The sequence below is a fragment of the Hemiscyllium ocellatum genome, chromosome 7 (assembly GCF_020745735.1).
Source record: "Hemiscyllium ocellatum isolate sHemOce1 chromosome 7, sHemOce1.pat.X.cur, whole genome shotgun sequence".
NCBI classification, from domain to species: domain Eukaryota; kingdom Metazoa; phylum Chordata; class Chondrichthyes; order Orectolobiformes; family Hemiscylliidae; genus Hemiscyllium; species Hemiscyllium ocellatum.
The window spans coordinates 90667671-90694823 of NC_083407.1; the positions used below are offsets into that span (position 1 = coordinate 90667671).

General features: G+C 40.8%; 1 protein-coding gene across 1 annotated transcript in view; it reads left to right on the forward strand.

The window, feature by feature from the left end:
* Positions 1-27153, forward strand: part of LOC132817546 (protein unc-80 homolog) — a 270588-nt gene that overhangs the window by 186494 nt on the left and 56941 nt on the right. The window contains exons 40-47 of the mRNA XM_060828048.1: positions 2247-2341; positions 7553-7642; positions 8723-8824; positions 9785-9965; positions 12120-12385; positions 19572-19706; positions 20585-20723; positions 25340-25436. Of these exons, the coding sequence (XP_060684031.1) occupies positions 2247-2341; positions 7553-7642; positions 8723-8824; positions 9785-9965; positions 12120-12385; positions 19572-19706; positions 20585-20723; positions 25340-25436 (1105 nt within the window). The remainder of the gene's footprint in view (positions 1-2246; positions 2342-7552; positions 7643-8722; positions 8825-9784; positions 9966-12119; positions 12386-19571; positions 19707-20584; positions 20724-25339; positions 25437-27153) is intronic.

The following is a 27153-nucleotide window of genomic DNA, read 5'->3' on the forward strand; positions in this document are numbered from 1 at the left end:
CATCGTGTATCTCATAGAAGCAGGAAGATAAGTAATGATTTAGTTTAAATTTCATGGAGTTCAGATGTTATGAGAATATAACCAGATTCTGTACCTGTTTAGCAGTTATCTTGTTTGGTCAGCAATAATGAAACTTGTAAAAATCATGGAATTCTGTGCATGTGGTTACTTTCTCAAGTTGCTTTTTCACTGGTCACTGACCTCAGAAAACAAGAGAAACAGATAGACAACAAGATTTACAATTTCTGATGTTATGAATCCATATTCTTCTTTCTCTGCTCTGCCCAGCACACTACTGGAATATGGTTTATTTGAATACTCCTGAGTCTAGCTCCATTGTTTTTCCATGCTGAAATTCTGCAGGTAATCTTTCATCTCTGAATATGCAAACTTATCGATCAAGTGTGAGTTAAACAGGTGGTGCAAATTTCTTAACACTGATTTAGTTGTCTGGTTTCGACGTCTGTATATGAGATGGCAATTTCAACGCACTGTGTTCTGACTGGGTTCTCTGGGGCTAACTCAAACTGTGGTCAGGTGATCACAGCAACCATTCTAGGCCAGTATTAGTCCCCCTTTAAAATTCAATCCATTAAATTCTTCGGTATTAAACGAAGAAGAAGAGAATTAAATATTGATAGTCCATGTTTGCTATTATTGTAACAATTCAATGACCCAAACTCCATTGCTGTTTAGGGAAGGCAATTCCACACACTAAAACCATCTGTTTTCATTTTGGTAGTCACTTTTTTTCTACAGCTAACCAATTTGCAAGATGTTGGGGTCCTCAAAAGCTGGAAGAAAAAAAGGAGTAAGGCTGAATCCCTATGAAAAATGTCTTTTATAGCATTATGTATTTATCAGGAGTCTTTTCTCCAAGTCCAATAATCTGACCATAAAAACCTCCTCCACTCCACTGCCCGCCTCCACCAATCCTCCCCTCAACACTAAACTACATTTGCCTTCCTCACCAACCTTCCGCTCTCAGCCCATCACCATCGGATCCTCATTGTGCTGCACTGCAAGATGGATCTCATCATCACCAGCCTTCTCCCTTCCTAACCTGGTAGCCTATGGTATTGTGAAGCAGATGAAATTGTGGAATAGATGCATTTTTGGATTCTAAAGGTTTCAAGTGTATGTCAGGAGAAAGCAAGAATCTGGCATTGAGATAGAGCCTCAGTCATGATCACATTGATTGGCAGTACAGGATTGAAGAGACAAAAGACCTCCTTTTGTTCCTGGTTTCTTTAACTCTAAACGTCGCCAGTCTGTGGCTGAGGGCATCACAGAGATAAGACAAAAGTAATGGAGCACTGCAGTTAAATTCTGCAGTAATTTGAATTTCCTAACCTGACAACAGCATCCCTGTCTGCCACACACAGCTCTCCTTCATGTTGAAGTCATGATGTTGGAGTGCTGTTCCTGCCCTGCTCAGAGAGAATCTGCAGGCATTGAACTCTTGCATAGGCCTCCCCTGCATCAATGGTGATCCTTGGCAGATTTAGAAGAATTGAAATGTCACTCCTAAAGTATTTGTTCTACACAATACTCTGACTGAGATGAGGTATTACCTTTTGAGGAAAGATTGAACAGGTAGGGCTGACAACCACTGGAGTTCAGTAGAATGAATGCTGATCTTACTGAAACATAGAAGATCCTGAAGGGACTTGACAGAATTCATGCTGAAAGGATACTTCTTTTCATGGGAGAGACTAGACCTGGGAGAAGGAACTTAAAAATAAGGAAAGGGAGATGCTGATGAGTTCTTTCTGTACAGTATGGTGAATCTGCTGAACACTCTTGTCCAGAGAGCACTGGAGGCAGAATAAGATTCTTTGTGAACAAATATATTTGGACATAGGCAGGAACGCAGAGTTGAGACCTCAAATGAATCTGTTATGATCTTAAGAAATGGTGGAGAAGGCATGATGGACTGAATGGCCTACGCTTCCTAATTTGTTTTCTGGAAGTCTGATTGTTGTGCTGAATGGGGACTGGCAGCATTTCTGTTAGAACTGGGATGTGAAAGAGTTAGCACTGTGTCAATTAAAAAAAAGACATAAAATGTTATCAAGGTACAAATCACTGTGGGTTTGTGGGCATCAGGTCACATGAGAGTTAAATGTACTGTCCGAAAATGCTGATGAGTTTGATTTGTCTTTTTGATTTGGTGGCTGATTAGGAAATGTTGACGTAATCAGTTTAGAGAACTATTTAAATGTAGGACCTCATTGTCGCTCCAGGCACAAAGACTTTAGTTGTCCATGGACAAAATGAATGTGATATTCCAACGCAACTTCCTGTTCATGAGGATACACAGTTTGAAGCTGTTCTCAAGGTAAAAAGACCGCGCTTATTTTTGAGTAATTTATTTTTTTCTGGTGACTTAATATTTTAATATTAATGTGTTTACATCACATAAATGTAAGGTTCTTAATATGTATATGCAATATAATGAACATCTGCTCTGTGTGTTTTACTTTTATAAGGGCACGCCTGTTGCTAAGATGTATTGTTGAAAGCATGTCTATTAATATGTTTACTTCATCAATATAATATGTCTTTTATGTGTTGTTTCTAACTCTATAATCATTTACTTCTTACAGACATGTATTTATGCCAAAATTTATTAGTCATTCAATTCTACTCTGTCAGGTGCTTAAGAGCATTTTCTGTTTTTAATTTATGTTTCTGTGATTTATGTCGGTCATAATCATATTTTAAAAAATCACAATTTCCATCTCTTGTGAATGTTAAGAGCCCTTCTGAAAGCCATTGTGTGGCCAAATACGATGTATAGCTGTGAATGCTGAGCCCCCAAGAGATAATGAGGTTTGACCAAGCACATTTGAAATGAAAGCAGTCAGTCCAACATTACATGTGTCACAGATAACCAAGAGGACAAACAATTTGGGCGAGTGATGTTAAGAGGAACTTTCTTATGGCAATGATACTAGGAAAATTATATAATTTGATGCAAACAGGAAGAGAGTGTTTGGAGATTATTCATGGCATAACACCTGGAAAACATGCACAGGAAAGACCCGAAATGACATGGGCATGAAATGTTAAATTGTGCTCTGGCCTCTCTTCCAGACAGGCAGTGGAGAATAGAATCTGTGAAGAACGATTGTTCATGGTGTGTTCAGTTCTTGGAATAAGAATGAAAGGAAGACAAGACAAATGTTGAACAGATTATAGGTCCAATAATAAAGGAAAATAGTGGCTATTTTCAAGGCTTTCTGTCAACAGTATGAAATGCTAATAATTTAGCCAATTCTCTCTCTAAAATATTAATTATTGCATGTTACCTGGAATTTACAGAATGCATACATATTTTTAATTAACAGCTTCGAGCATTCTAAAACAACATTTGCCAGCTAAAGTTTTAATTGCATGTAGTATGCCATTATAAAAGATGTCATAGCACAGAAGGAGGCATTTGCCCATCACACCTGTGGTGGCCTTTCTGTAAAAGTACTGTATTTATTCTTCCATGGGATGTGTGCACCACTGACATTCCCAAAAGTTTTCGCCTATCCCTAATTGCCCATGAACAGAGTTGCTGAGCTGTTTCAGCAGACTGTTAAGAATCAATTATATCTCTTTGGTTTGGGAGTCACATGTAGGGCAGACCAGGTAAGGAAGAACAGTTTAACAAAAGGATCATTGTGAACCATGAGTCTTTACAGCAATCATCAGTAATTGTCATGGTCAACGTTACTGTAGCTTGCTATATAATTCCACATTTCATTGATTAAATATAAATTTGTCCAGCTGCTGTATTCGCAAAGCTGAATTATCAATCCAGTAATATTACCACCACACTAACTCCTCAAATTACTCCCTGTCTTACCTATAGCCCTGCAATTTTGCCTTTTCAGATAATAATTCAACTTCAGAATCTTTTCTGCATGCTTTCTTTGTAGTATTCCTGATATGTAGTGCCCAGAATTGGATACAATAAGCAAGTTAAGCCAAACCAGAGTTTTATTTATAATGTCCTTGCTATGCCTTTGCTAACAAAGTTTAAGGTATTGCATTTTTAAATAACTGCTGTCTGAACATGTACTGTTGCAATTAATGATTGGTGCACATTTACACCCAGGCCCCTCTACTCCTGTATCTGCTTTAGACTAGTATCCTTTATTTTGCTTTGGCTCCTCATGATCTTTCTCTCAAACTGAATAACTAGGTATGTTGGTTCAGTACTTAGCATATTGCCTCACAGCACCAGGGACATGGGCTTGATTCCACCCTCAGACAACCTGTCTGTGTGGAGTTTGCATATTCTCCCCATTTCTGCCTGGGTTTCTCCTGCAGCTGAGGTGGATTAGCCATGCTGAAATGCGCAGTGTCCAGGGATGTGCCATGGTGAATTAGCCATGGGAAGTGCAGGGTTGCTGGGATAAGGTGGGTCTAGGTGAAATGGGGTATGGAGGGTTGATGTGGACTCGATGGGTTGAATGGCCTGCTTCCACACTGTAGAGATTCTATAATAATTAAACTCATTAAATTTACTGCTATTTCCTCAACCATTTAACTAACCTTTTGAAGTTTAAAAACATGTAAGTGAGTATCCAGAAGATAAGAGTACCTCTCCAATATATTTTTTTGTTATTCATAACATAACCATGTTGGATGCCAGAAATACTCATTGTCTGTGGCATCTTGTAGAATCATTGAATAGCAGCATGGTGGCTCAGTGGTTAGCACTGCTGCCTCACAACGCCAGGAACTCTGGTTTGATTCCAGCCTCGGATAACTGTCTGTGTGGAGTTTGTACATTCTCCCCGTGTCTGCGTGGGTTTCCTCCAGGTGCTCTGGTTTCCTCCCATAGTCCAAAGGTGTGCAAGTCAGGTGAATTGGCCAGGCTAAACTGCCCATAGTGTTAGGTGCATTAGTCAGAGGGAAATGGGTCTGAGTGGGTTACTCTTCGGAAGGTCAGTTGGGCCGAAGGGCCTGTTTCCACACTGTAGGGAGTCTAATCTAATCTAAACAGCAGAGGCTACTTGGTCTGTCCTAGCTCTTTAAGAGTCATACAACATGGAAACAGACCCATCAGTCAAACCACGCCATGCTGACCAAGTTTCCCAAACTAACCTAATCCCACTTGCCTGCATTTGGCCCACATCCCTCTAAACCTTTCCCATTCATGAACCTATCCAGGTGTTATTTAAGTGTTGTAATTGTACCTGCATCTAACACTTCTTCTGGCAAATTTATTTCTCATACGAACCACCCTGTGTGAAAATATTGCCCTTTGCAAAGAAATTCAGCAGAACCCACGTTGTGTTTCCCTCATGTCTCTGTATTTGTTGCTACCTGAAATATTCCTTTTAGAGGGTTGCTATATGTATTTGTGTCCATTTTGTATCCAACACTTATCAGGCAATGTGTCCTAATCATAACCATTCTTCGCACAAAGTATTTTCTCTCATTGACTCTGGTTACTTTGCCAATCAAAGAACAGGCTGATTTTTCTTTGCTACTGAGGCAGGTAGCTCAAGTTTGAAAAATTACCACGATTTCATGATATTCACGACAAAACAATGACTGGCATGTGCCACTCGGGGCTGTTTAAAAGGGCCTTAGGCTAACTGGGACACTGCGTTTACTGGGACTTCATCCAATTGTTTTGTCAGACATTAGCTCCCAGCTCCCACTTCTACCCACACATGGGAACACATTCCAATTCATGACCTTCACCAGCTATTCTCCTACCAGCGCTTATGGCAAGTTAATGCCAACACATGTCCTAACTCATCATGTCCTGCCCTGACATTTTCCATGCTAATTCACCCAATATTCATTATGGCCTGAGATGAAACAAAATAAAACTTTAAGCATCTAAATACACATTTCACTATACAAAAGCACTCATTCACAAAATCCCATGCAATACATTAAAATATCATGGTTTGGAGGTGCCAGTGTTGGACTTGGGGAATGCAAAGTTAAAAATCACACAACACCAGGTTATAGTCCAACAGGTTTAATTGGAAGCACACTAGCTTTTGGAGTGCCTGACGAAGGAGTGGCGCTCCGAAAGCTAGTGTGCTTCCAATTAAACCTATTGGACCATAACCTGGTGTTGTGTGATTTTTAACTTAATCCCTTATCAAAACAAGCAGTTGGATGCAAGACCTCACATCAAAGACAAGTAATCCTTTAATTACCTGTTTGAGCTGACAATCAAACTGTGACAACCTAACAAACAGTGACAATGTTCAGTTGTGAAAAACAGCCAAATATTAATAAAACTTCTGGTTATATCTGAAAACAGCTTTTGAAATATTGACAACAGATTTTTTTTGTGTTCAGACACAGGCTGCCAGTTTTTATTTTGTATTTTTAAAAGGAGGAGACATTAAAATTATTTGACAATTTAACTGACCATATCTACCTTCAAAAACATTTAAGACCCTTCTATGATTTGTAAGTTCCACTGGGATAAGGCTGCACTCTTTTGTGTGTAGACTCAGCACTGAGTTCAGGTAGCCTTGTTGAGATTGAATTTCCCGTAAGTGGGTGTCCCTTCTGGCCCCTATTTCTTTTGCTTATCAAACTCTACCCCATGCCCAGCAAAATTAGGACCCATCAGAAATGGGGTGAGGATCACAGTCCCACTTCCCATTTTTAAAGGCCGCTGGAATCTTGGTACATCTTAGAAATCTGTCCCAACAAGTCAATTTTGAAGGAAGCACAGATTTCCTGAATGAATCTTTCTGCATTTAATCATGTGAACAAAAGTGCCAATGTTGAAACAACATTGAAGCAATATTTTTAGTTGAAGTGGCCGCACTATGAAGCGAAATGTGTCAGATCCTCCCTTGCCTCCATACTCTGTCCGTCCCCACCCCACAACCCCTTCACCAGAAGAGACCAGGGCAGCTAATAAAATTATTTAACTCTGAGCCAAAATTTCAGCTGAGGCTCAGAATGCATCATTATGATAAGCAGGGATCCCTACCTTGCCATAAAATGACCCAATTCTACAGCAATGACCCAAATCTCCTGTTCCTTGGATGCTGCCTGACCTGCTGCACTTTTCCAGCAACACATTTTCAGCTCTGATCTCCAGCATCTGCAGTCCTCACTTTCTCCTCAATTCTACAGCAGCAAAACATTTTAGCCAACTTGTATTTGAATAAAACAAATTCTGGCATTAAAAAAATGACAATTTTTAAAAGGTTTTCGAAATGTTAACTGACTGTCATTTCTTCGTTATTATCTTCATTGATACTGATCCTTGGCATAACAGAATCTGTTACCATTTTTGTGCAACTTAATTGCTTAATCAGATAAAGTGTATCATTATCTATTTTGGAAAGAGTAGTATATTGCTAGTGTTAAAATCTATTCTTTGGCCATTGCCTTTGTATTGCAGTATATTCGATATACTGCTGTGCTGTTGTATGTTTGTCACATAAATCAGACAAATTAACAAGATAACACATTCTGAACTTAGAAAGGATTCACTGTATTGTCTTTGCCTATGGTTTGTATAGGTTCCCATTCCTGAATTTGTTGCGTTATTTCTTTCTAGGAGTGCTTGGAATTTTTTAATATTCCTGAAGCTCAGTCAAACCACTACTTTTTGATGGATAAGCGTTGGAACCTGATACATTATGCGAAAGTAAGACACTGACATATTGTGTATCACAAATGTTAGATACCAAATTCTGCTTGAGGAAAGACATTGAAAAGAGAAGAACAACTCTCAAATTTTACAGAGTGAATTGGCCAAACATTTATCATTGAAATAATATGTTTCCCACATGCTATAAGGTATATCTGAAAAGTGAACTACATGGGATACAAAGTCGATTTTGAGATAGCAAAGACAAATTTGAGTAAGTACATTTTGTCACAGCTTTTTGCTTTGTACTCATCAGGACAATTTTCAAGAAATGCCAACATAAAGGAAACATAACATTTACGCTGCCCAGGGAAAGAAGACTGATTGGTTGGCTATCAACATTGGTCAGAAACTGGACTGGACCAACCAGCTAAATACTGTGGCTACAGGACCAGTTCAGCAGCTAGGGATCCTGCAACAAGTGACTTCTGACTCTCTTTAGCCTGTCTAAGAGATAAAAAGTAAAGAGGGTGCAGTGCAGCTGCAACAACACTCCAAAACGTGACATCTTCCAGGACACAGCAGCCCACCTGATTGGCACCACATCCATATTGTTCACTCCCTCCAACACTTGTGCTCAGTAGAAGACAGTGTATACATCACAGAAATTCAACAAGAATCCTTAAACTGTCCAAACTCATGACTGTCACTATCTAGAGGACAAGGGCAGGAGATATAAGGGGATACCACCACTTGCAAGTTCCCCTCCAAGTGACTGACCATCCTGACTTGGAAAGATAGCACCATTCCTTGAGTGATAATGGATCAAAATCCTGGAATTCCCTCCCTAACAGCATTGTGCATACATGAAACATTTGTATACCATGCCCTTCTGAAAGGCAATTGGAGATGGACAAAACTTGCTGGCCCAACCAGTGAAGCTTACATTCCCTGAATGAATATTAAAAAGTGTACATTGATTAGTAGAGGCATTGCCTTGGAGAATGCTGTGCTAAGATAACTCGCATAAATATGGGATATTCTCTGAGTATATGGCTAAAATCTTCACCATACACTGTATATATAGTCACAGTATATGAAGATGTTCTGTACATTGTGGCTCAACTCTTTTTACAGACGTACGTACGAGATATTTATCCATTTCGGCGATCAGTCTCACCACAGTTAAACCTTGTCCATATGCTTCCTGCAAAAGGGCAAGAACTGATCCAGAAACAGGTAAGGAAAAAGACATTTGAGATTTAACTTGCAATTCTTTGCACAGTTTGTCAGGTTAAAGTATATTTGTGCAAAGGATGTGCTATTTATTTATTCACAGCTGTTGAAGGTGAGGAGTCTTTTAGGAGCCCCATGTGAAGAGGGCTGTTGTCTGTAAAACCACTTAGTACAAACAACCAGGACATCTCAGCAAGGTTTTCTTGCTGCAAATGATCCTGTTTACACCTTCCTCTTCACTGACAAAATTGGAGAAGGGGGTGGTTGGATGGAAGAAGTGGTTGAATGTCCTCTTGATCTGTGCAACCAAATGGCTATTAATGTTTCGTGATTATTCTGGTTTACTTTCTCTCTTGCAGTACAATAAAGACTAATGCCACTGTAGAGGCTTCTTTTGGGGAAGTGATTTTTCAGTTGGGACATCCGTTAGCCTAGGGTGTTAGCACCGCTCTCTGCACATAATTCCGCAGGAAGGCCAGAAGAAAATGCAGGCAAATCAGAAAGAACTTTTTAAAATCCCTGCTGCCTGAGCATCTTCTGACACTGCACTGTTACTGCTGTTCCATCACGGTGCAGTCAATTATTTAAAAGCTTTTTAATTGCCATTTACTGCACAGTTCTGTGTACTTGAAACTGAAGGTTTCCGGCAGCTCTGTGTCTTCACAAACTTGCTGACAGAGCAACGCGTGGTCTTTCAATGTTTTGAGAACTGTAATCCACCCGAGTGGCCTTTCCAGTTACTGGTTCTTGTAATAACTTAAAACATAGTATGTATCACGCACATGGCGACTGAAGCCAAATCAGGCACATTTACAAGGAATGTGGAGCCAGTATGGTCCTAATGGTTCTCTTTTTGATAGTTTTTCTGTGATTCGGTGATCCAGACCACATTCAAAGAATAATGGTTTTACTGAAAGTGCATATTAATCTCTCTCAAGATCATAAACTTATTTTCTAATATAGGTCTTTACTCGGAAACTGGAGGAGCTCGGTCGGGTAATGTTTCTGATGTCACTTACGCAGCACATACCTTCCGTACACAAGCAATCCCATGTATCCTTGTTGCAAGAGGATCTTCTCAGGCTTCCATCATTTCCTCGAAATGCAGTTGATGCAGAATTTTCACTGTTCGCTGATCCTCAAGGTAATGTAACTTTTCACGAGATGCTGAAACTTTTAGATTAGATTAGATTACTTACAGTGTGGAAACAGGCCCTTCGGCCCAACAAGTCCACAACGACCCGCCGAAGCGCAACCCACCCATACCCCTACATTTACCCTTTACCTAACACTACGGGCAATTTAGCATGGCCAATTCACCTGACCCGCACATCTTTGGACTGTGGGAGGAAACCGGAGCACCCAGAGGAAACCCACGCAGACACGGGGAGAATGTGCAAACTCCACGCAGTCAGCCGCCTAAGTCGGGAATTGAACCCAGGTCTCAGGCGCTGTGAGGCAGCAGTGCTAACCACTGTGCCACTGTGCCGCCCACGAATGCTTTTAACTGAATGCTTTCAAACAAACACGTAACAGAGTGAATTTGTGTGGGATTGGATAAGGGCACTGCGCCTTATCCTAAACCAGCCTCTGAAATTTTTCTCACACGTGGTTTAAGAACACTCAACAGTTGCTGGTTGTAACAATGAACGACCTTGTCTGGGGAAATTATTACTTAACCAAATTACATCAATCTCAATGAGTTTACCCAAACTGATAGTGCTGGTTGAAATATGTTGGTTAGACATCCATGCCTGTGGTATGATGTTGGGTCACCAGTCTCAGTATGGGGCTCACCCAGTATTGACCGTCAGCAGATACCATCAACCACCCAATGAGGGTCGTGATCACAGTCCGTGGAAATCTAAGGATACCAGTGGCCCAGGTTATTTCTGTAAGAACACACAATGTGGTTAAAATTGGAATCAGAGCCCTATGACCCAGCTTGCATTTTAAAGGAAATTGGCAACTCCTTCAGACAACAAAATGCTTTCAAAATATCACTGCCCTCTTGTTGGAGTTAAGAAAGCAGGAAGGCACTAAGCCTCTATTTTGAAGTGATTTACCCTGATGATGAAAGTGAAAATTGGCACAGTTGTACCAGAGGGTGATGCAAGTCCACAGCACTATATTTTCAAATCTCAGGCTCCCATGTTAATGCTGCATACTCCAAAGTATGTTTGTACCGTATGGATTATGTTGTGTTAATGTGGAGCATATCTTGATTTTTCAGTCCATCATCTTTTTCCGAGGCAAGAATTGACACCTCTTCAGAGATTTGGCTTTTACAAATAAGAGGAAATTATGGTTTATATTTGCAGCACCCAAACATTACATTAGAAAGAAAGAAGTGCAATCCTTTGCACAGTTGGGGGCAGAATTTTAGATTCCACTCAGAAGGGTGGGGAGGGGGAGGGGGCGCAGAGATGGAAAGCCTGGAAATTGGGGAGAGTAGCAGTCATGATGCTGACACATTCATGTCACAAAGCTGTTTTTGGGTCTGTGCGGAATGGGAGGGGGAGTGAGTGGTAGGTGGTCTAATGCCCAATTATGTAGTCTATTACTGCCACTCAGGAGAACTGAGCAGACATTTTGCTGACTTCCAAATTTGGGAGCAAAGCACATCTAGGGGATGGAAGTAGTAGACAGTGGGTGAGAGATTAGTACTCCATTCTACTTCACAACTAACAGTGCTTTTGTGTGCTGTAGCTGATAGACATCAATGGAGGATGGTGAATTTCAGATTTTTACTTTCTCATCGAAGGGTGTCCCTTTTAAGCACCTCCCTTTCTTGCATCCTCAAAGATCCCTGTTATTTTAAAGTTTAAGATTCATTCTCATTTTATGTCATTCAGAGGATGAGGGTGTGGGACCCCCCCCCCACCCCCCCACCCCACCCCCGGACCAAATCTCACTCTGCGATTCCAGCCCTGGCTTTCGCTCCTCTCGGGTGTCTATAATCCCAGTGTGTGAGCCGCAAAATCGCAAGACACAAAATAGTCACCCTGCATCAGCTAGGGATGGTCCTGATCTCATTGTAGGACTTAATGCTTTTTACGGTATTGTCTGATATGTTTAACCTACCTGTTCAAATGTGTTATTGTATATCTCGGGAGAAATTGTATATGGACCTTTGATTGAGAGGTAGAGACATCACCATAAAAGACCACAGCTATTTGTACTAGTTGCCATTTGTGCACTCAATACTTTTGTTCATCAATATTTCAGAAGTTAAGATAAAATAATCTTCAGGATGAGATGCCAGACATTAAGGTGAAATCTTTTATCATTTTGTCAGGTAAAGAATTATTTGGACTTGATACCCTTCACAAGAGTATGTGGATCAAACTATTGGAGGAGATGTTTTTGGGTATGCCCAGCGAATTTCCCTGGGGAGATGAGATTATGCTCTTCCTGAATGTCTTTAATGGGGCTTTAATCCTTCATCCCGAAGACAGTGCATTGCTTCGTCAATATGCTGCTACAGCTATCAATACTGCAGTGCACTTCAACCATCTTTTTTCTCTGAGTGGCTATCAGTGGATCCTTCCTTCCATGCTTCAGGTAAGTTTATTTCAACAAGTACTGAGCGGCTTACTAGAGTCAATAGTTATTTGCAATTAATTTATTTGTGGTTGAAAATATGCCGTGGAAGTAAAATGTCTTCACAGCCATGTCGCGTTCCTTTCTTAAAAATACTTCCAATTTTTCACTTGTGGTTTAAGATCCAGATTTCATTTGGAAGTCCAGTCTAACCCAGTGAGACTTAAGCTCTGAGTTTAGATGTGTACATCTGGTATTGGTGTGGTTCCAGGTCCCCAATACTTTTTCTCTGGCCATCCAACAGTTTAAACATGGTGGAAAAATGATGTGGGATTGGTCAGTTTTGCTCTTAGCATTTGTTGCAGCAGTATGGAACTTCAATCATATTTCAATTCAGCAGGGTTGTCAGCTGGCTTAAAACACATGTGGAATACCTGCCTGTTGAGGAAGCTGCCTGACTGTCATTTCCATTGAATATCCCAGATTTTTTTTTTTATAAACAGTCAGTGGGTTCACAATGCTAGTTTTACACTTGAGCTGCAAACTGAATACTCACTCCATATTACTTCACCCGTCCCACTGATCCTCCAGAGAGGCTGGAGACATCAACAATCACTTACTTTTATTTAGTGTTTTTAACATACAAAAACATCTTAAATGCAATAAAAAGGGCATCCAGACTTTAGGATTAGAGTGAAGTAAACAAAAACTTTGTGAAAGAAGTGAGGTTTAAGCAGGATGTACAGAGTAAGGGGCAGAGCAGATTGCAGAGTTCTTCCAGAGCACATGGCCTAGATGATATAAGGTGTGTCGGTGAGAGGGAGAAGGAAATGACTAACATCAAAAGTTAGGGTGAGAAGAAATTTTACTGATGAAGATATTAAAAATCCTTTTGATCTGAAACTCCTTATATGTTATGTTTGCACTGTTGCTTTGTTTAAGCAGTGGAGGAAGCCTGTTTGTAGATGGGCCAGCACCAAGGTTTATTTACAAAGTGAGATTCAGCTGGTAGTTGGGTTTGTGGAGTATGTGACAAGTTGTGGATGAGATCAGCCTGACAACAGCTAACTGAATTATTCAGCTACCATGGAACCACTAGGGTTGCAAGTGATACTGGCAGTAGCCTTTGGAAACAGGAATGTGGTGTACCTTTCTGTCCAACAACCTACCTAAAGCTTGAAGAAAGCTAATTTATTGACTGTCATCGCTTGCTGTGATCTGTGATTTTGCCCAGTAATCAAGAGACTTTGCAGTCAATGTGCCTGTCACGCACTACCTCCTGTGAGCAAGTGAAAACAGCCCTGTGCAGTGGGGTCATTGAACTGCTTTCCCAGTTATTCTTCTGCTTTGTCATTATCACCAATGCTTTGTGTCTGTGTGTATGTGTAGAAACGTTTTATAGGGTTGAGACTTTTATTAGTGGAGTTGTACATTCTCCGTTCTTTACCTGTGGTTAGAATTTAATTTTAACAAGTTCTTTGTGTCCCTTGGTTTGGTTTTAAGTACAGATATTTGATCTGTGCTTTCTATTAATTTGTTTTGGAGGAGCCAGTGTTGGACTGAGGTGGACAAAGTTAAAAATCACACAACACCCAGTTGCAGTCCAACAGATTTATTTGTAAGCACTAGCTTTCAGAGCACTTTGTGACATCTACCTGATGAAGGAATAGCGATCCAAAAGCTAGTGCTTCCAAATAAACCTGTTGAACTATAACCTGGTGTTGTGTGATTTTTAACTTCTATTAATTTGAGTGTGAAAGGCAGGTAAATTGGGCAAAAAAACTTAAACTTTGATAATGGGGTTTGATCTGTGTGTAATGCAGTGAGGAATAACACCAGTAAGTCCAACATTTGCTGCCATCCCTAATTGATCTTGATGGGGTAGCTCATAGTGCTATTTCAAACAACAGTTTAGAGTCAACCATGTTGCTGTGGGTCTGAAGTCACACGTAGGCCAGACCAGGCAGTGACCTAAAGGACATTAATAAACCAGATGAGTTTTTGCAACACTTGATAGTTTCATGGCCACCATTCTTGAGACTAGCTTTCAATTCCAGGTTTATTAATCTAATTTGAATTCCACAAGTTGCCATGGTGGAATTGTCGTACATATCACTAGACCAATAGTTTGAATCTCTGGATCACTAGTCAAGCAACATTACCATCACACTTCCATTTCCCACTAAAGATGATTACAGGTCTCAAATTAATTCAAGGGCATGAAAATATTTAAACGCAAAGGTAAGAATGTTAAATGTGAAATCCTTGTGAACAGGAGCTCATGTTGGTTAGCAAGGAAAAGCTGATGCATAAGAGGGAGTTGATGTGGGTAAGGGTCTGTGCAGAGAGTTTCGTATGATCTGGAGTTCAGAAGACAGATTGGAAATGATTAACCAAGTAAATGTTGGAATAGTTCTGTCTGGAGGTGGTTAAAAAAATAATTGAGCATGTGCTTCAGAGAATGTTGGTGGGGAAGTGATAAGGTAGTAAAGCAGCAATATTCTGAAGATTGAAGGAAGTTGTTTTTGTTACTTACAGGATATTGGGTACTAAGTACACCTTGAGATCATTATGGGTGCCCAATGTATAGTTAGATAATGGCTGGAAAGAGGTTTATTTTTATACTCTCACTGGATGTGGGCATCGCACCAAGTCTGGGTCTAGGAGATTGTCTGTGTGGTATGATTCAGTGAGTGCGATTGTATAAGACTGTTGCTTTATTAATCTGTGTGATAATTCTCCTAATTTTAGCATAAGGCACAAGATGTTAGCAGGATGCAAGTTCAGCCAGTCAGGAGTGCCTTTGTCATTTCCAGTTCTCGGCTGATAGTGGGTGGTGTGTCTGGTTTCATTCCTTTCTCACCTTATAGCAACTTGTTCCAGTGGTTTGCTCAGTCATTTCAGAGTCAACCACATTGCTTTTTGCAGGCACATGTAGACCGACCAATATGGTCATTTTTATTGCTAAATCTAACTTTCATTGTAGCTTTCAGATAATTGAATTTAAATTCTTCAAAATGCTGAACCCATAAATGCTGGAGATGGGCCGAGAGAAAAACAAAAGGGAAATTGGGAACTGGTAATGTCACTGGACTAGTGATCCAGAGATCCAAACTATTGGTCTAGTCATATGTATGGCAACTGGTGAAACGAGTCTCAAGAATCATGGCCATGAAACTATCAATTGTTGTAAAAAAATCCTAATGGTTTATTAATTTCCTTTAGGTCACTGTCTGGTCTGACCAACATGTGATTTCAGACCCACAACAACATGGTTGACTCCAAACTGCTGTTTGAAATGGCATTGTGAGCCACCCACTCGAGCAATTAGGGATGAGCAGCAAATGTTGGATTTACTAGTGTCATTCCTCACTGCATTACATACTAGAGATCAAGTCCCATTATCAAAGTTTAAGTTTTTTTTCCCCCGGTTTATCCACTTTTCAGACTCAAATTAATGGAAAACGTGGACCAGGTTTCTGTGGTTAAGAACAAATCAGGCTTAAGAAGAACTTGCTATAAATAAATAGGCAAAATACACATCCGAATGCAAGCAGTATTATATGATAGAGATTAGTGTCAACAAAAAGGAGTTAATGCTGCTGACTGTATTGAATTGATTAACTAAATGACTGAGTAAATGTAAAGGTGGCACAGGTGGTGCTTATGCCGGTAGACGCTGGATTACCAAATTGTTTATAAACTCTAACCACAAGGAAAGGTGTCATAAGTTCTATTTCACCATCAAGCTTGGGTCTATGTTGACATTGCCTATGGTTGCAAAGGTGAAGTTCAGAAAGTTAGGGATTTTTTTTAAGATAGGATGTTGGAATTTGAGTTACTTTTAAGAGCAATGGCTGAAACAAGCCAAGTGGCTGTTATTTCCCACTGATGTGCTATGAAGCTGAGCCTTTTGGTCAAAGGCAAAATGAAGTACATATATAAAAATGGGTTACAACCTCAGCAAAGGGAAAATCAGGTATGGTCTTGGCACTTTTGCTTCCTGCCTGAAGCAGGATCAGGTGTAAAGTATTTTTAGAGCTTGGAGGCTCAGGAATTTGACAAGGAGTAATGTTTGGATAATCTACTAACATTTGTGGTCATGATTGCTAAGAAAATCTGTTAAATGCACACAAGGCATGCTTATACTTTGAGAAACTTAGAAAGCTACCAAAGATTCTATTGAAGAATATAAAACAGAATTTAATAGACTATAATGAATCTTTAAAAAAATCTTATTTTTAAATCCTGATCTCAGTGATTACGTGTTGGACTAATCTGAATTGTTGAACATGGAAAGATTCCAATCTAACTGGAGTTAGATTGACAGAAAGTAGCACACTTTGAAACAAATTCCCAAAACCTTAACAAAACATTCTACGAAACATTCACTCCCACCAAATTTCATGGCTCCAAAAGCGTGTCCAATAGTTACACAAAGAATACAGGAGTCAATGGCAGTTCTAATGTGAGACCAGCGCAGCAGGTCAGGCAGCATCAAAGGAGCAGGAGAATCGACGTTTCGGGCATAAGCCCTTACTCAGAAATGAGGAGGGTGTGCCAGGCGGGCTAAGATAAAAGGTAGGGAGGAGGCACTTGGGGGAGGGGGGTTGGGAATGCGATAGGTGGAAGGAGGTTAAGGTGAGAGTGATAGGCCGGAGAGGGGTTGGGGACGGCGAGGTCGGGAAGAAGATTGCAGGTCAAGAAGGCGGTGCTGAGTCCGAGGGTTGGGACTGAGAAAAGTTGGGGGGAGGGGAAATGAGGAAGCTGGAGAAATCTGCATTCATCTCTTGTGGTTGGAGGGTTCCTAGGCGGAAGAGCTCTTCCTCCAGGCGTCGTGTTGCCATGGTCTGGCAATGGAGGAGGCCAAGGACCTGCATGTTCTTGGTGGAGTGGGAGAGGTCCTTGGTCCTTGGCCTCCTCCATTGCCAGACCATGGCAACATGGCGCCTGGAGGAAGAGCTCTTCCGCCTAGGAACCCTCCAACCACAAGGGATGAATGCAGATTTCTCCAGCTTCCTCATTTCCCCTCCCCCCACCTTTTCTTAGTCCCAACCCTCGGATTCAGCACCACCTTCCTAACCTGCAATCTTCTTCCCGACCTCTCCACCCCCACCCCCTCTCCAGCCTATCACCCTCCCCTTAACCTCCTTCCACCTATCGCATTCCCAATGCCCCTCCCCCAAGTCCCTCCTCCCTACCTTTTATCTTAGCCTGCTTGGCACATCCTCCTCATTCCTGAAGAAGGGCTTATGCCTGAAACATTGATTCTCCTGCTCTTTTGATGCTGCCTGACCTGTTGTGCTTTTCCAGCAACACATTTTTCAGCTCTGATCTCCAGCATCTGCAGTCCTCACTTTCTCGTAATGTGAGACCATCCAGACATAGACTGAAGATGTCAATACAAAAGGAGAATCATAACTCAGAACATTAAGAACTGAGATAAATTAGGCAATAATAACAATATAAATTATGCAACTGTAGTAGAATGAACTTCAAATGGCTAACCTACTTATGGCTAACACGTACTTCAAATGAAACTCAAAATACCACGTGAAATCTTTTTTTGAGTCAGACTTGTGTTGCTTGATCTGTTTGAATCTGACCCATTTGGCCTATGGAGTGTGACAACACAATGGATGATACTCCCAATGTGATTTTGTCTCCACAAGGACTGTGCAGCAGTAACTCTTACTGATATTGTCAAGGACAGAAGTATCTACAGCCAACAGATTGTTGAGGATGAGGTCATGTATGCATTTCCCTCTTGTTAATTCCCTCACCACCTGCTGAAGACTCAGTCTGACTACTATGTCATTCAGGACCCGATCAGTAGAGCTGCTGCTGAGCCATTCTTTGTAGTGGACATTGAATAAAACAGAAGACTGTGCAAACTTTGAGAATAACGTTGGGACTGTGATATTAGTGCTAAATTATAATACGCAAATAAAGCATTTTGCCAAACTATTCCTTCGGTCTTTATGTTCTTTGTTGATACCTGTAGAACTAGGCCCAGTCACCTTCAGCTGTTTCAACCACAATATCCTTATTTTCCTCATAAGATTGCTGATCATGGCACAATGTTCAGTGCCATTTGCAATTCTTGAGTTAATGAAGGAGTTCTGCCCCTGTGTGCAGCAAGATATGGCCAGTTTTCAGGCGTGGGCTGACGTAACATTAACATTTCATTGCCTTTCAGCTGTACTCACTTCAATTTGCTTGACACAATCAGCATAGTATATTCAACAAAAATTCATCAGTTTGTTCCCAAGACTAAATAATGGCAGAATTTATTTTCTTCTTGTTCTTTGGTTTCAGGCTCTGTGCTGTGTCTGAGGTACATAAGATACTAATAATTAATGACATGATCATTTCTTACAAAGACAATAACGTCGGGACTCTAATGTCATCAATGGCTCAGTTGGAAGCACTAACTATATAGTCATGAGTTCAAGTTCTACTCCAGAGATTTGAGCACAAGGATTTATATTGTTAATCCAGTGCTGCTTTTGGAGATATTTGAAGTCATATTAACCCAAGACCCTTTTTGTGCTTTCATGTGAAGTTAATGCATAAATTGTCAAACATTCTACATTTTGTTTCCAAACAAACCCCTGTTTTGACACTGCTCTAAGTGAAGTGGCTGTACACTCATTAATTCTCTTTGTAAGCTCTCATTCTAGCAAGACAACCCACTAACGGACAACAGTAAATGTATGCTTCAAGTCACAATATTAGGCAAAAAAAATCAGTAGGCATTCAACTGAGGTGATTGGATATAAGTGATCCTATTACTCCCCTGAAGAGGAGCAGAGGTATAATCCGAGTTCTGCAGTCAATGTTTATCCCTCAGTCAACATCACTTAAAAATGATTATATTGCCAGTATTTCATTGCTGTTGTGGAAGGTTGCAGTGTACAGATTGACTGCTGCTTTTCCTTACTGCAAGAGTGACTACAAATTTAATGAGTGTCATAACTCAAGCATTCTTTGGAGCATCTTGAGGTCATGCAATGCAGTACATAAATGCATTTCTCTCCTTAGGGAGAAACAATGTAAAGAGTATAACTTTCCAGCTGAAATCATGCATGCAAATTAAATCTTACGATATAATACTATACATATACAATATATGTTCATCATGGGTTATATAAAGTATGTGCTTTTTGCTTGTATTCACATCGTTTTAAAATATTCCCTTCCACAGGTCTATGCTGATTATGAAAGCAATCCATTGCTACGCCAAGCAATTGAGTTTTCTTGTCGACAGTTTTATATTTTGCATCGAAAGCCTTTTATTCTCCAATTGTTTGCGAGTGCAGCACCCTTACTGGAGTTCTCAGTAAGTAGATAAGATTCACCTTGTGTTCCATCCCTCTCCAATTGGCTCCAGATATTAATTCAAATCAATCTTTAAGTATTTCACAGTTATAGTTGGCAAGGCTTTTGGATGACAGTAAGGAATAAGAGTAAGCCACCAGGCCCTTCAAAGCCTGCTCCCCCACTCAATAAGGTCAAGGTTGTTCTGATTCTAACCTCAACTCTATATTCCTGCATACCCTTGACAATCTTTCATCCCTTTGGTAATCAAGTATCTACCTCTTGCCTTAAAAATATTTAATCATACAGCATCCACCGCCTTTTGAGGAAGGGATATCTAACAATATAATCCAGATCATTTGTCATCAAAGTATTCTATCCAGCTAATGTATAATTTTGATGCTAAAATACAATGGGCCAGATTTTCCAGGGAGTGGCAACCTCTTGTGGCACAGTGGTAGTGTCCCTACCCCTGAATAGGAGGTCTGGGTTCAAGTCCCACCTGCTCTAATGCTGTGTGCGGAGGAACCTCGGTTATCCGGCAATCGATTATCCGGCAAGATTGCAAGGTCCCGATGCTTGGCTAACCAGCATTCAATTAACTGAATGAAATACTCCCCGCCGTGACCTTAAGATAGTCGAGGTTCCTCTGTAACATCTCTAAACAGGCAGATTAGGGAAAAATAGGTTAACATTTTTTTTTAAAAACTGATCAGGTGGGCTCACTTGTGGCACAATGGTAGTGTCCCTAACCCAGGGACCTGAAGGGATGGGTTCAAATCCCACTTGCTCCAGAGTGTATAAGAACAAGTTGATTAAAAACATAAGTTAATAAAAGAAAATAAGTGATGGAAGGAAAAATTGTGTCAAAGAAAACTAGCACTTGGTTTTTGTACTTAGGATGTTACAACGAGTGGATCGGCCAAAGGTGTGTCTTCTCAATGTCTCTTTGACCTTTTGGTGTCTTTGGAGGGTGATACACAAGATACGTTGGACGTACTGGAATTAGTGAAAGCTGAGAAACCACTCAAATCTCTTGGTAACCTTACTGAAATTTATTACAATAATATTTTATGCAGTGGAAATATGTTGCAGTGCACAGTGACATTATATGATTAGTATTGAGAATAATCCCATTTAATGAACTGTGGTGTTTATAAGAATTTAATACATTGCAATCCCTTTTTTCTGAAGGGAAAGTACATTTCCAAAAAAACAAATCTGATCCAAGTACTTTTCTCATCAGCATTAAAATTAATTGTGATATCATGCAAACTAACAATGCATCAGATTAGTAGAGTGTAACAAACTCTTAGATTAAATTTATTTAATTGATTTTACTTATTGCCAGCATTTGTTCTCAGATTCCCCTTTCACTAAGTATTGTTACTTTCTTGTTTCGCTGTTCCTTAGCTTCTCATTAGCTGCTAAAACTGTACTTGCTACATTTTAACTCCAGAAGCAAAGATTTAATTGCAGTCAGGCAATTCCTGCTTGATATCCTGAAAAGTAGTTTCTGTGCAGGTTTATTACTTCAGATTGATACAAAGTTTGATGCTTAATGTTTCAAAACTGGCACTCTATTTACCCAATGATTTTTCATACACAAAGTGAGGGGTGGGGAATATGTATCAGGTTGTGGCATCCCATTGAAGGTAATGGAAATGGTGCGTTACAATCCATTGGATGAGGAGACTGATGGGGAGGTAAGTGAGGGCCAGAGGGACCCTATTGTTGTTGTGGGAGGGGAGGGAAGGGATGAAGGCCAAGGTACAGGAGATGGGTTGACCACAGAAGCGAGTCAAACAGTAAGGGCAGGCAGGGACAAGGTAGGACTAATAAATTAAACTACATATATTTCAATGCAAGGCGTCTAACAGGGAAGGCAAATGAACTCAAAGCATGATTAGGGACATGGGACTGGGATATCATAGCAATTACAGAAACATGGTTCAAGGATTGGCAGGACAGGCAGCTTAATGTTCCAGGATACAAATGCTATAGGAAGGATAGAAAGGGAGGCAAGAGAGGAAGGGGGGTGGCATTTTTGAGAAGGGATAGCATTACAGCTGTGCTGAGGGAGGATATTCCCGGAACTACATCCAGGGAAGTTACTTGGGTGGAACTGAGAAATAAGAAAGGGATGATCACCTTATTGGGATTGTATTAGAGACCCCCTAATAGTCAGAGGGAAATTGAGAAACAAACTTGTAAGGAGATCTCAGCTATCTGTAAGAATAATAGGGTGGTTTTGGTAGGGGATTTTAACTTTCCAAACATAGACTGGGACTGCCACAGTGTTAAGGGGTTAGGTGGAGAGGAATTTGTTAAGTGTGTACAAGAAAATTTTCTGATTCAGTATGTGGATGTAACTACTAGAGAAGGTGCAAAACTTGACCTACTCTTGAGAAACAAGGCAGAGCAGGTGACTGAGGTGTCATTGGGGTAACACTTTGGGGCCAGCGACCATAATTCTATTAGATTTAAAATAATAATGGGAAAAGATAGACCAGATCTAAAAGTTGAAGGTCTAAATTGGAGAAAGGCCAATTTTGACGGTATTAGGTAAGAACATTCAAAAGCTGATTGGGGGCAAATGTTCACAGATAAAGGGACGGCTGGAAAATGGGAAGCCTTCAGAAATGAGATAATGAGAATCCAGAGAAAGTATATTCCTGTTAGGGTGACAGGAAAGGCTGGTAGGTATAGGGAATGCTGGATAACTAAAGATCAACAAGGCAGCCTTTGTGTGAAGCCGCAGAAAATGGGGGCGATGCTAAATGAGTATTTTGCATCAGTATTTACTGTGGAAAAGGGTATGGAAGGTAGAGAAAGTAACAAAATAGATGGTGACACATTGCAAAATGTCCATATTATAGAGGAGGAAGTGCTGGATGTCTTGAAACGCATAAAGGTGGATAAACCCCCAGGAGCTGATCACCCTAGAACTCTGTGGGAAGCTAGAGAAGTGATTGTTGAGCGTCTTGCTGAGATATTTGTATAATCGATAGTCATAGGTGAGGTGCCGGAAGACTGGAGGTTGGCTAACGTGGTGCCACTGTTTAAGAAGGGTGGTAAAGACAAGCCAGGGAACTATAGTCCGGTGAGCCTGATGTCAGTGGTAGGCAAGTTTTTGGAGGGAATTCTGCTGGACAAGTTGTACATGTATTTGGAAAGGCAAGGACTGATTAGGGATAGTCAACACAGCTTTGTGTATGGGAAATCATGTCTCATAAACTTGATTGAGTTTTTTGAAGAAGTAACAAAGAGGATTGATGAGGGCAGAGTGGTAAAAGTGAACTATATGGACTTCAATAAGGCATTCGACAAAGTTCCCCATGGGAGACTGGTTAGCAAGGTTAGATCTCATGGAATAAAGGGAGAACTAGCCATTTGGATACAGAACTGGCTCAAAGGTGGAAGACAGAGGGTGATGGTGGAGGGTTGTTTTTCAGACTGGAGGTCCGTGACCAGTGGAGTGCCACAAGGATCGGTGCTGGGTCCTCATTTGGATGCAAGCACAAGAGGTACAGTTAGTAAGTTTGCAGATGACACCAACATTGGAGGTGTAGTGGATAGCGAGGAAAGTTACCTTAGATTACAACTTGATCTTGATCAGATGGGCCAATAGGCTGAGAAGTGGCAGATGGAGTTTAATTCAGATAAATGTGAGGTGCTGCATTTTGGGAAAGCAAATCTTAGCAGGACTTATACACTTTATGGTAAGGTTCTAGAGGGTGTTGCTGAACAAAGAGACCTTGGAGTACAGGTTCATAGTTCCTTGAAAGTGGAGTCGCAGGTAGATAGGATAGTGAAGAAGGTGTTTGGTATGCTTTCTTTTATTGGTCAGAGTACGGGAGTTGGGAGGTCATGTTGCGGCTGTACAGGACATTGGTTAGGCCACTGTTGGAACATTGTGTGCAATTCTGGTCTCCTTCCTATCGGAAAGATGTTGTGAAACTTGAAAGGGTTCAGAAAAGATTTACAAGGATGTTGCCAGGGTTGAAGGATTTGAGCAATGGGGAGAGGCTGAACAGGCTGGGGCTGTTTTCCCTGGAGTGTCGGAGGCTGAGGGGTGACCTTAGAGAGGTTTGCAAAGTTATTATGGGCATGGATCGGATAAATAGACAAAGTCTTTTCTCTGGGGTCGAGGAGTCCAGAACTAGAGGGCATAGGTTTAGGGTGAGAGAGGAAAGATATCAAAGGGACCTAAGGGGCAACTTGTTCATGCAGAGGGTGGTACGTGTATGGAATGAGCTGCCAGAGGATGTGGTGGAGGCTGGGACAATGGCAACATTTAAAAGGCATTTGGATGGGTATTTGAATATGAAGGGTTTGGAGGGATATGGGCCGAATGCTGGCAGATGGGACTAGATTGGGTTGAGACATCTGGTTGGCATGGATGGGTTGGACTGAAGGGTCTGTTTCCATGCTGTACATCTCCATGACTCTATGACTTCTAAGAGCCCTATTAACCACAGCAGCAGGGAATCCTCATTTGAGGAAAAAAGCTGGACATTTCTGAGGACCCTTGTAGAATGTGGCATTGAGAGAACGGATGCAATGAAGACGAAGAAACTGAGAGAGCGGGATGGAGTCCTTACAGGAAGCAAAGTGTGAGGATGTGAGGTCAAGGTAACAGTGAGATTCTGTGGGTTTGCAGTGTATATCAGTGGCCTTTTATGCTTTTATGAAACAGCTAATGAGACAATGTCTCAGCTAATAAAACACACGTACATTTTCTTAACCACCTTATTGACCTGTCCTGCTACCTTTGTAAGGACATACATTCCAAGGTCCCAATATTGTTCTACAGTACTCTGCAACCTCCTGATTTTTATCTTTTTTTTATCCTTTGCTGCTGCACTCTCAGAAATGCATTGTCTGGGTCAACTGCACAGACCCTTACATCTAAAGTTTTCATTCTGACTATCAACCACACAGCCAATTTTCATACCTGCAAACTTCTTTATCATATGTTCTACATTAGGGTCTAAAGCATTAATGTAGACTACTAAAAGCAAGGGACAAAGTACTGAACCTTGCAGAGTCCAACTGTTAATATCCTTCCAGTCAAGAAATGCACGCAATCACAAATTACTGTTTACATCCTGCCACAATGTAGCGATCCCATATTTCTGCTACCCTTGTTCTTGTAAGTATAGGTCAAGTGATTCAAAGATGCAGTTGAAGGATTATTTGCAAGCAGATGAAGTGCATTGTGTCAATGGTGCACACTGTTGACTATGTGTACTGCTGGTGGAGAAGTAGATCTTTGGGGTGGTAAGTGGGTTGCCAATCAAGCATGCTGCTTTGTCCTGGATGGTGTTGAGGTCCATCAGACCTCCGACATGTGCCTTGTAAATGGTGAACAGGATCTGAGCAATTGGAGTGAGTTAATCACCACAGAGTTATTGACTTACTTTGATATTTATAAGGACATTTTTTCATTTTAATTTCTGGTAATTAGTGATTGTTCTGGAATAAAACAGGAGTTTTTTTTAAATCATTTTCAAATCTCTAATCAATTAAAATATTGATGAGCAAAATTAGTAAAATTATAAGTTTCCATCTTACTTAAATGACAAATCATGTAAAATGAGCACCAGTGTAGCAAACTTGACTTAAACAATATTTTTTTTCATGTTCTTCTAGATTTCTGCTATGGAAATGAAGATCTTGCCTTCTCTATTAGTGAAGCTATAAAGCTATGTGTTACTGTAGTTGCATATGCACCGGAATCACTTAGAAGGTACAGGAATGTTACTTCAGACATAAATTTGGAAATAATGTTTCTTTCATAAATATCTTCACATTATGTGCTTGGGTTTGGTGCAGAATTATATCGCCAGAAAGCAAAGCTCGTACTAAAAATTGAAGAAATATGAAATTGAAATTGAAGCATATAACACTCAAGTAAGTTATACACTTGTCAGACTGAGCAGAAAAGGAGAAATTACACAGATGTGTAGGATTAGTGATGAATTGTGAACTCATTATTTCGTGCAATAAAACAAAACAAAATTAAGTGTTCAGTAAACTGTGGCATGGATTATGCGGGAAAATATCCTGATATCTGATAATCTGTCATTATTCATACACAAATCTGCCTGCAGTTATGGTGAGGGCGTGATACCTCACGAACTGGCCGATTTGCATTGCTCAACCATATGCTAAATACTCTCACTTCACGTTCCTGAGACCATTCTGAAGTTGCCGCATCTGCACATTAATGACCTTTGAAACATGCAGCAGAAACCTGAATCTAGTAACTGTCTGCCTATGCATTACCAAATATGCTGACTTACCCAGAAGGTGAGCAATTATAAGACTTCCATTCCTTGAGGTTCTAATTAATTCTGGGAGATTTTTAAAATTGCCAATCTCCTTCCTGTCTCATTTTTCTTTCTCAGTCAAACAGAGTGATAGTGAGGGTTGGATAATTTCTCCTTCTTTACTAATGGTGTTTAATGTTTAATTCACCCACCCTAATCCATCCTTCCCCTGACACCACAATTTTCAGGTCAAGAGCATGGAGACAGGACATTCTCCAGCCATGTGAACTTGGCATGGGCAAACCTCACTTGGAAAGTTTGGATATTCATACTGGGGTGATGGGACTCGAGAGGAGGTGGCTGGATGATCCCAGAAAAATAGCAGAGAGGCTTCTGGTTCCTGCCCGTGTACTGGCATTATGTTGCGTAAAATGAATAGAACCAAGACGTCACTCTAGCCCTGATTTAGAACATAGAACATAGAAGGATACAGCGCAGTACAGGCCCTTCGGCCCTCGATGTTGCGCCGACCGAATCCTACCTAACCTATACTAGCCCAATAACTTCCAAATGCCTATCCAATGCCCGCTTAAATGACCATAAAGAAGGAGAGTTCACCACTGATACGGGCAGGGCATTCCATGAACTCACAACCCGCTGTGTGAAGAATCTACCCCTAACATCTGTCCTATACCTACCACCCCTTAATTTAAAGCTATGTCCCCTAGTAACACCTGACTCCATTAGCGGTAAAAGGTTCTTAGTATCTACCCTATCTAAACCCCTAATCATCTTATACACTTCTATCAGATCTCCCCTAAACCTTCTCTTCTCCAATGAGAACAGCCCCAAGTGCCTCAGCCTTTCCTCATAAGATTTTCCTACCATTCCAGGCAACATCCTGGTAAACCTCCTCTGCACTCGTTCTAAAGCTTCCACATCCTTCCTATAGTATGGCGACCAAAACTGCACACAATACCCCAGATGAGGCCTCACCAGAGTCTTATACAACTGCAACATGACCTCAGGACTCCGGAACTCAATTCCTCTGCCAATAAAGCCCAGTACGCCATATGCCTTCCTCACAGCACTATTTACCTGGGTGGCAACTTTCAGAGATCTGTGTACATGGACACCAAGATCCCTCTGCTCATCCACACTACCAAGTAGCCTACCATTAGCCCAGTAATCCAT